At 35.3% G+C, this 10,065-nt stretch overlaps 1 protein-coding gene across 1 annotated transcript in view; it reads right to left on the bottom strand.

Moving 5' to 3' along the window:
* Window positions 1-3,143, bottom strand: part of xirp1 (xin actin binding repeat containing 1) — a 20,856-nt gene extending 17,713 nt beyond the window's left edge. The window contains exons 1-4 of the mRNA XM_073848914.1: window positions 3,060-3,143; window positions 912-1,033; window positions 761-815; window positions 350-673 (exon numbers count right to left, since the gene is read on the bottom strand). Of these exons, the coding sequence (XP_073705015.1) occupies window positions 350-673; window positions 761-815; window positions 912-1,033 (501 nt within the window). The 5' untranslated portion in view covers window positions 3,060-3,143. The remainder of the gene's footprint in view (window positions 1-349; window positions 674-760; window positions 816-911; window positions 1,034-3,059) is intronic.
* Window positions 3,144-10,065: the final 6,922 nt, after the last annotated feature.

The following is a 10,065-nucleotide window of genomic DNA, read 5'->3' as shown; positions in this document are numbered from 1 at the left end:
GATATAATATAAATTATATTTATGATGACTTTATTTTTTTGTGAAATTTTTGTTCTTCTAAATAGTAATATTTATGTTTAATGTGCTTTTTATTTTAGTTCAGTTTTAGTTTCTTATTTCTAGTTCATTTTAGTGCTTCTACTTTTTTTTCATATTTACATCAATTAACAAAAAATGTGTTTTCCATAGATTTATTTTTTTGTTATAGTTAACATTAATAACCCTGGGCTGAGCATATAATTTAGTGATTACATTAGAAGAAAAGCATACATGCTCTTTTCCTGAGTCATGACCGCCCATGTTGTACAAACACAAACAGAAATAAACATGACGTGACTGTTACACGCACCTGATGAGCCTTGTCCTTTTTGGCATTGGTGACAGTAGTATCACCAGAATAGACTTTCTCCCACCCCGTCGGTGCCTCCCTCCACTGTGAGGTAATGTGACTCACGGGGCTGGTTTTGGCCTGCGATGTGACGTTGAGCCGAGGGCTGCTGGCGTACTTCTTTGACTCAAACAGGGCCCTCCGAGTGTAAGGACCCACCAGGTCTGGCTGGGGCAGCATTTCCATTGAAATACTTCTAGACAAAATGCTATTTGGCCCACTGAGGGACTCATATCTCCTCCTGTGATTACTCTCTTCATAGTTTGATCTTCTTAGTCCAGGTGACTGTGGGATGCAGAGATCTACGTAAGCCACAATTCATTGAGAGTGTTTCTATTCCACCTAATATATAATCAAACAAAATGATTATACCTTAGACCAGTCCTCTTCTCTGTCAACATCTGTGAGCTCCACACAGCTTTCATACCTAGCAAAAACAGTCAGGTTTAGGCCATAAATGTCAAGGAATGGATTCAGAACAGGTGGAATCTGGTACATAGAATATGGTAGTCAGCATATTTACTTTTCAACAAGCTGAGAAACAGGTGTCCTTCTGTCCCAGAACAACACCTCTGATGTAGTCCATGAACTATGACCTCCAGAGAGGCTCTTAAGGGACTGACTTCTTCTCAAGGTAAAGCTCATCTTAGTGGAGAAAACACATTGGTGAGTAAATCAAACACAAAATAACTTTTAATTATTAGCTTTGGTAATATGCACTATTAAGAGTTTCCCCTCAATAAACTACGATCAAATATGGCATTAATATCAGGCATTAATATACATATAATATAATATAACTAGCTATAATTAACTTCCTTATAATATTATAAGGAACTAGTAAATTGGACCTTAAAATAAAGTGTTACCGTAACTTTTAATTTATAGGATCAGTAAGATTTTTAATGTTTTTTAAACAGTCTCTTTTGCTCATAAGTTCTATTTATTTGATCAGAAATATTTATTCTATTTTTTATTCTATTTATTCTATTTATTCTATATATTCTATTTTAATATACTTTAAATTATATTTTATTTCTGTGATGCAAAACTGAATTTTCAGCATCATTACTTTAATCTTCAGTGTCACGTGATCCTTTAGAAATCATTCTAATATTCTGATTTATTATCAATGCTGGATTTTTTTGGATTTCTTTAGGATTCTTTGATAAATAAAAAGCTCAAAAGAACAACTTTTATTCAAAATCGAAATATTTTCTAACAATATAAGTCTTACTATCACTTTTTTATAAATTTAACACATCCTTGCTGAATGAAAGTATTAATTTCTTTCAAACAAACGAAGAATGAATAAAAAATACTGACCCCAAACTTTGAACGGTAATGTATAATTGTTACACAATTTTTCCATTTTAAATAAATGCTGTTCTTCTTAATGTTTTATTCATGAAAGAATCCCGATTAAAGTATCACAGGTTCCAATCAAAGCAGCACAACTGTTTCCAACATTGATAATAAATCAGCATATTAAAATGATTTCTGAAGGATCATGTTCAGCTTTTTTCTGAAGGATCAAATTCAGCTTTGCATAAAAGAAAAAAATTATGTTTTAAAGTATATTAAATTAGAAAACTATGTATCTAAATTGCAATAATATTACACAATATTGTGTTTTTTAAATAAAGCAAAAAAGGCTTCTTTAAGAAACATTCAAAACCTCAAATGTTTGAATTAAATAAGTAACTGATTAATGATTGAAATTATGAAGTTTGATATTTTACTCTACTTTGTGTAGACTGTCACGGATTAGGCAGGAACACACGGACGTAAATAAAAAGACGTATATTTAATAAATCCAACGGAATACAGGCAGACACAGGAACACCAGGGGAAAACATCCAGTAAACATCAAAGACCGACAGCATTGAGGGGAAAACACACACACTAAATAGACAGACTGATTACACATACAGGTGGAGACAATGAGGGAGAAACCAAACACACTCTGAACTGCGGGGGAGAATGGGAGAAACCAACATGAAAGTCCGGGGGTGTGACATAGACATTACCACCTTTGGTGTGCTTTATATTTCTAATAGCTCAGTGACCTGATAATTATTCCATACATATATATCATGTTTTTATTGAACTGTCTTCAATTTTAAAGGCACAGCATAGATTAAAGGATCAAGTAAAAAAAAAAAAAGATTCAATTATTTAAATTTTTTTTTTAACTTTTTCAATAAATTCAACAAAAACTTAAAAAAAATTTAAAACCTATTACAGATCTTGAAAATAATTGTTAATCCAGCCTAACACAGCACCAGTAAAACACTTTAGTCACATGATCCACCTGCTTGTCAGCCCTTCTCTCATCTGACTCAGTTAATGTTTATCATTCATATGCTTTGTTACATTACACATTGAAGGCTTTGCTGGACTGTGCAATTTTAACATAACATGCACAAACAGCTACAAAGTGGAAATCTTTTTTAAAATAATGCACACAGGAACGAAATAAAAGTGACATCATGGATTTTAAATAAGAATCAATACATGTAAAACCTAGTTACAGCAGTTAATTTTGTATGACCAAATGTTCACTAGCCTACATTTGAGTGATTTGCTTACGCATGAGCCTAAATATGACTTTAAGTAGCCAAAAAACTGACAAAATATTACATCAATTCATCTTTAGCTAGAGAGTTACCTTAAGCGATCAAAGTTGCACTCCTCATTTCCCTCTGTTTCTCTGAGCAGTGTGAACTGGAGCATCACTCACAAGACACTCCTGTCACACAGGCCAAAGTCCCTCATTTACAGCCTGACCTCCGGTGTCCGGAAAACTGTGTGATCACTTTATTTCCCAACATGTCTAGAGATTCTTTAAACAAAGAATAAAATGGGTCTTTTAACATTGAATTTACAGGATTGATCATTTTGTTTACAATTTAGCAGAGCATTTATTTTAAAAAATGTTATAGTATGATGACTGCTTCCTTTCATGTTAGCATACCGATATTTGAATTTAAACTCATTTTCTCATCAACAAGAGGGTTTCAAGTTATGGTGGTCAGCTAGATGTTAGTCTAGACAAAACGCTTGAGGAATGTAAAGGTTAGCATGCACTTACTGAGGTCATGTATGCTCTGGACATCATCTTGCTATTCATAGACACTGAATGAATGAATGCCTAACATTGTTCAGCACCTTCCATGTCATGCAGTGAAGAGTGATCTGCCCTGATGTGCATGCTGAACTAGGGACTTTAAGATCCTAAACTCTGAAAACAGAATCGTAGAGGAGAATTTGCCTACAGGTGACCTCTTTGTGCAAATGAGAAATTCAAACTAATGCATGTTTTCTATTAAAAGTCAAGTTTACATACACCTTGCATTTCACCAAAATAAGAAAGATCACACCAAATACATGTTATTTGATATTTAGTACTGACCTGAAGATGATATTTCACATAAAAGATGTTTACATATAGCCCACAAGAGAAAATTTATAAAAATGACCACGTCCAAAAGTTTACATACACTTGATTCTTTATACTGTGTTGTTACCTGAATGATCCACAGCTGTGTTTTTTTGTTTGGTGATAGTTGTTCATGAGCCCCTTGTTTGTCCTGAAAATTTAAACTGCCTGCTGTTCTTCAGAAAAATCCTTTAGTTCCACAAATTGTGTATTTGAACCCTTTCCAACAATGACTGTATGATTTTGAGATCCATCTTTTCACACTGAGGACAACTGAGAGACTCATATGCAACTTTTACATAAGGTCAAACGCTCACTGACGCTTCAGAAGGAAACACGATGCATTAAGAACCAGTGGTGAAAACTTTTTGAATTTGAAGATCAGGGTAAATTTGACTTATTTTGTCTTCTGGGAAACATGTGTCTTCTGTAGCTTCTGAAGGGCAGTACTAAGTAAAAAAAATGTACATGTAAATGTATCTTCATTCTGTTCAAAAGTTTACACTCCTGGCTTTTAATGAATTGTGTTTCAGTGAGCGTTTGAAACTTCTGTAATAGTTGCATATGAGTCCCTCAGATGTCCTCAGTGTGAAAAGATAATCTCAAAATCATACAGTCATTGTTGGAAAGGGTTCAAATATCTTTTTTTTTTTTGCAGGACAAAGAACAGTCAAGACTTACAAACTTTCTCCCTTCATGTATCTCTCCAAAAGTCTTTCTGATTTCCTCATGTCGTCTCTCTTGCTTACTGCAATACGCTTGTAAACAGGGAACACATATTCAATGTCGTTTATTCACCACTAGATGGCGACCTGGTTACCACAAGTTTGTAATAATTTAAGTTACTGTATCACTGAATCAGAGTTTCATGGGTACATGAGATCGTTGTAGCCTACATATGTTCACATACGCTTAGCTCTTACATGTAAGCAATGTCGACAGTCTAAAGTATTATTTTGGTTAAGAACGTTATTGTTACTTGTTACAAAAATGCTAATAAGACAAAGAATATGTATCTGTTTATTCTTTTGTAAAGGCTGACCACCCTGCTGAAAAAAACAGCATATGCTGGTTAGGTATGTTTTGGTGCTGGAATGCTGGTTTTAGCTGGTCCTTTGCTGGTTTTTGCTGGTTTATGCTAGTCCATAACTGGTTAATGCTGGTCCCTTGCTGATTTATGCTGGTCAGCAAACCAGCAAAGGAACAGCATAAACCAGCAAAGGACCAGCAAAAGACCAACATAAACCAGCTAAAACCAGCATCCCAGCACCAAAATATACCTAACCAGCATATGCTGTTTTTTTCAGCAGCATGGCTATTGAGTTTCAAAAACGTCTAGATAAATAAACAATATGTATTTATGATTGTTAAACTTGATGTGGCCTGTCCTTAAAGAAAAGAAAATTACAATTACACGGGGGAGATTAAATATGCTGTGATTTTAGCATGAGGCAAAAACTGAGTTATTTATATTTTACTATTTTATAATTGTTACACACTGGTTTTGTGTATAGCTATTCAGGTCTATTTTGCTCTTTCTAATGCTGAGCTTTTATAATGATATTTCACTTCTCTTTTTTTTTACAAGAAAAATTTGCTTCGCCATTCTTTTATGTACATGTAGAAAGAACATCTTTAGTCATCATTCAGCCTTATTTGGCCATCCTTTCACTTCAATGGTCGTCGTTCTCACGGTGACGTCAAAGCAACGTAAGAGGATGAATGTGTTAATATGTCACATTTATACAGTGATGTGGGGGAGGATCACAATGAAACAGCTAATGGCCTTATGTACCTGGTCATCTCTTTTTGGTGTTTTTATGACTCACTATTGCAACACAAAAGGTTTTTACACAAAAACAAAAATTACACAAAAAATTACTGACTAAAGCCAGGAGAAAAAAATAAGCTCTGTTTTCTAAGGAAATGAAGGGCATTTGGATTACAAAGGAGAAGATTTTGTTTATGTATGCCTGTCATTATATTCTCTAGTATTTGTATAAAGGAAATTTATAATTTTTTTGCTGCTGGCCTTGGATTACACATCCAATTGTCTACTCTTTCTTTGTCTACAAAGACTTCTGGGAATTCTCAATGAATGAAGTGAGAAATGTGTACTGTTTTTCTAAGCCAATGTGAAGCACTACGGCAAACTTTTTGTAGATAGCTATACTTAGAAACAGGTTAAACCCAGGAGAATCCTCAGCAGGACAATGCGAATTACTGGAGCAGAAGTGTGTGCCTGTGTGTAATTGTTCCACAATAGTTAAAGCAAGTGACCACTGACACAAAGAACATATATTTCATGCACTGACATAAACTGTTTAGTTAAAAAAAGAGAAAATCCCATGATAGGTTTAAAAACATATGAACATTTAAGAGTGCTTTCCATACTGTTTTTTTTACTGTCTTACCATGTACAGCTGCAGATTGAGTAGGACACACCTGGTGCACTGAATTGTCATGGCAACACAAGCAAAAGTGCAAACAAAGAATCTTGAAGAGTTCAGCTGGTCTATTCAGACGGATAGACAACCTCCACCAGAACATAACCATAGCTGTTGCTGTTGAAATACCCAAACACAAAGACACTGCCTTTAGATTTGCATCTCAGATTTGCATTTTGCATTAAAACCTGCATCTAGATTCCACCTGTATTTATCAGTCATTTGTTTAGAGGTCTTTAAATCTCCATTGCCTTAAGTCATAAACAAATAAAAGCTATGGAAATGCGCAACTGAGTATTGCATGCTAGTATTGCGAAGTCCATAATCACTGACTGTAGTGCACTTTTCATAGCATCCCAGCATGACAGCGGAGATCAGCGGAGCGGATGCGACTTTATTGGGCTGAATTCAGTGAAGGGTGAGAAATTGGGCCAGAGCTTTTTGTGCCGACAGCTTTGTAAAGTTTGTCAGAATCTCCTCGTATGTAGGCCACTTCTTGACAGAAAGTGGGCCACAAGTGCTAGTGGCAGCAACCTGAGAGCGAGGGGGAAATGTAGGTTAACTATTACACAACAGCCGATTGCCTCAGTGAAGAGGGAATAGATTGAGATTCACTTGTGTGCTGAAAAAAAAATACAATCAGCATGTTAACACGGTTTGAATAAAGTGGAGAAAAAAATGTATTTGTGACAGATGGTTATAAAATATATGAATGAGTTTATAACAGGAAATGACTGGATTGATAATGATAACTTTGATAAGTGTTTTGTGTTTTTTTAGAAAAGAAAGAAAAATTGGTGACACTTTACAGTAAGGTTCATTAGTTAACTACATTAGTCAACTAAGAATGAACAATACTTCTACAGCATTTATTCATCTTGGTCAGTGTTCATTTCAGCATTTACTAAAGCATTATTGAACACAAGTTGTGTTTGTTAACATTAGTTAATGCACTATAAACTTACATGAACAAACAATGAACCACTGTATATTCATTATGTAACATTAACAAAGACTAATAAATAGTGTAATAAATGTATTGTTCATTGTTTGTTCATGTTTGTTAACAAATGACAACTTATTGTAATGTGTTACCAAAAAATCTTATATGCATTTCATTTTTGATGTACAACGCTGGATATTATTGCAAAATAAAGAGTGTATTGTTGATGCTCAATAATATGCTATTTATTTCATTTTTTTTTGGCTTAATGTACAGTCAGCTGACTATTATTGTGAAATAAATCATTTATTTTTGAGCACAGTTTATTTTATGGTAATAGCCAGTTGACTCACCCAATAAATAAATAAATATGTGGACATGAAATATTGATTTTAAATTATTTTATAATCTTACCAGTACATTATCTTAAAGCTTCCTCTACACATGTGAAAAAGAATCGACCTAGGAACAAATCGAACACAGCAGCAATACAGTTATATTAATAAATTAATAAGTCACAGTTATTTTGACTACATTTGCTTACTGAGGCACACAGCTGTGTTTGTATGAAACAAGAGAGTGAAGTAATATGAGAAACATGAATGTAGCTTAAGTTTTGTGACTGTTATAGAATGTTGCAATGGATGATGGTGAAAGGAAATTAGGAAAAAGAAGGGAAATTTCAGTCCACTGGATGATGCCACTGACCAATCAGAATCGAGTATTCCAGAGAGCTGTTACACTGAATATAAATACTAAAGGAGAAGTTCACTTCCAGAATAAAAAATTCCTGATCATTTATTCACCCCCATGTCACCCAAGATGTTCATGTCTTTCTTTCTTCAGTCATGAAGAAAGTACGTTTTTTGTGGAAAAAATTCCAGGAATTTTCTAAATAGAATGGACTTCAGTGGGAGCCAATGGGTTGAAGGTCCAAACTGCAGTTTCAAAGCAGCTTCAAAGGGCTACACGATCCCAGCTGAGGAATAACGGTCTTATCTAGCAAAACAATTGGTCATTTTCTACAATTTTTTTAAATGTTTATACTTTTCTGACCACAAATGCTCGTCTTGCAATAGCTCTGCGATGCATTGCATGATCACGCTGGACAAGTCTCGCGTGGTTAGTTCATCTGTGTACTTTGATTCAAAAAGGTAGGGTAAGGCGAAAAACTCATTTTCTTCTCCAACTTCACAGTCGTCCGACATTGTTTTACCTTTTTTTGTAAAAGGCATTTGTCTTTCTTTGCATGTTCATTTTGTAAACACTGGGTCGGTACTTTCTGCCTACATCACGTGCATGATTACGTAATGCATGAGGTCAAGCATTTGTGGTTAAAAAGTACAGGTATGTGACAAAAAATTTGAATATCGAGGGAAAGTCCATATATTGCAATAATTTGTTTCAAATAGTGAGACTTGTATGTTATATTAGTTCACTACACACAAAGTGAAATATTTCAAGTAGTGGTGGGCCGTTATCGGCGTTAACGTGCTGCGTTAACGTGAGACTCTTATCGGGCGATAAAAAAAATATCGCCGTTAATCTATTCTCAAAGTTGGGTTGGGAGCTGGGTCTAAACTACGCAAGATATGATGACTTTCACCTTGATATTTTAGCGCGGATGATGTATACCTAGTCGAATTGCACTGTAGGGGGCGAGAACGAGTCTTCGACTTCTGTGAAATTACCACATCAAATGAGACATGCTGACATTGATGCAGTTATGCAGCAGCTTCAGGGCAGGTGCGTTGCTAGACCCTTTTAACTGGGGCACGTGAGTTATAATTTACTTTGATAATCCCGAAATAAAGACATTAAACTATATGCAATAACTGAATTGACGCTTCTAAAAGCAACGCAGTTTAATGGAAGACTATGCACGCAGAAATCCATGCCCGTGCGCGTCTGTGTATTTAACGGCTACACGCACGTCGTGCAGCCTTTTGCGCACAAGTACTTGGTTACACAAGTTTGTATAGGTAATTATGTTGTAAATGCAATTGTCAAGCAGTTTGTGATGCATTTTGGAAACAGGAGATGAGCGCCTGATCTAATGCGCCACCTGGCCCGTTCTCGAAGACTTACTTTTAGTCATTATTTGGGTAGCACACATATTCTGAATGCCTTCAGCAGAATTCAAATTAGCCATTTTAATCTAGATTAATCTAGATTAATTCCAAGATTTAATCTAGATTAATCTAGATTAAAAAAATTAATCTATGCCCACCCCTAATTTCAAGCCTTTATTTGTTTCAATTTTGATGATTATGGATTAAAGACAAAAAAAAAAAAAAAACAATTGCAGTATTTCAAAAATTAGAATATTTCATGTGACCAATAAAAAAAGGATCTTATACCCATGTTGGCCTTCTGAAAAGTGTGTTAATGTACTGTATTATGTCCTAAGTACTTTGTTTGGCCTCCTTTTGCACTAATTACAGCATTAAGGTGGCGTGGCATGGAGGCGATCAGCCTTTGACACAGTTGAGGTGTTGTGGTAGCCCAAGTTGCTCTGATAATGGCCTTCAGCTCGTCTGCATTTCGGGGTCTCTGTTCCCTCATCTTCCTTTTGACAATACCCCATAGAATTTCAATGGGGTTTAAGTCAGGCGAGTTTGCCGGCCAATCAAGTACAGTTATTCCATGGCTATTAAACCAGGAACTGGTAGTTTTGGCTTTGTGGGCAGGTGCCAAATCCTACTGGAAAATAAAATCATCATCTCCAAAAAGCTTGTCGGCAGCAGGAAGCATGAAGTACTCTAAAATTTCATGGTAGACAGCTGCGTTGTCTTTTATCAAGTCCACAGTCAATGGACCCACACCAGCAGATGACATGGCTCCC

Source organism: Garra rufa, chromosome 10 (genome assembly GCF_049309525.1).
Source record: "Garra rufa chromosome 10, GarRuf1.0, whole genome shotgun sequence".
In the NCBI taxonomy this organism is placed as follows: Eukaryota; Metazoa; Chordata; class Actinopteri; order Cypriniformes; family Cyprinidae; genus Garra; species Garra rufa.
This window is presented reverse-complemented; position numbering and strand designations above follow the sequence as displayed.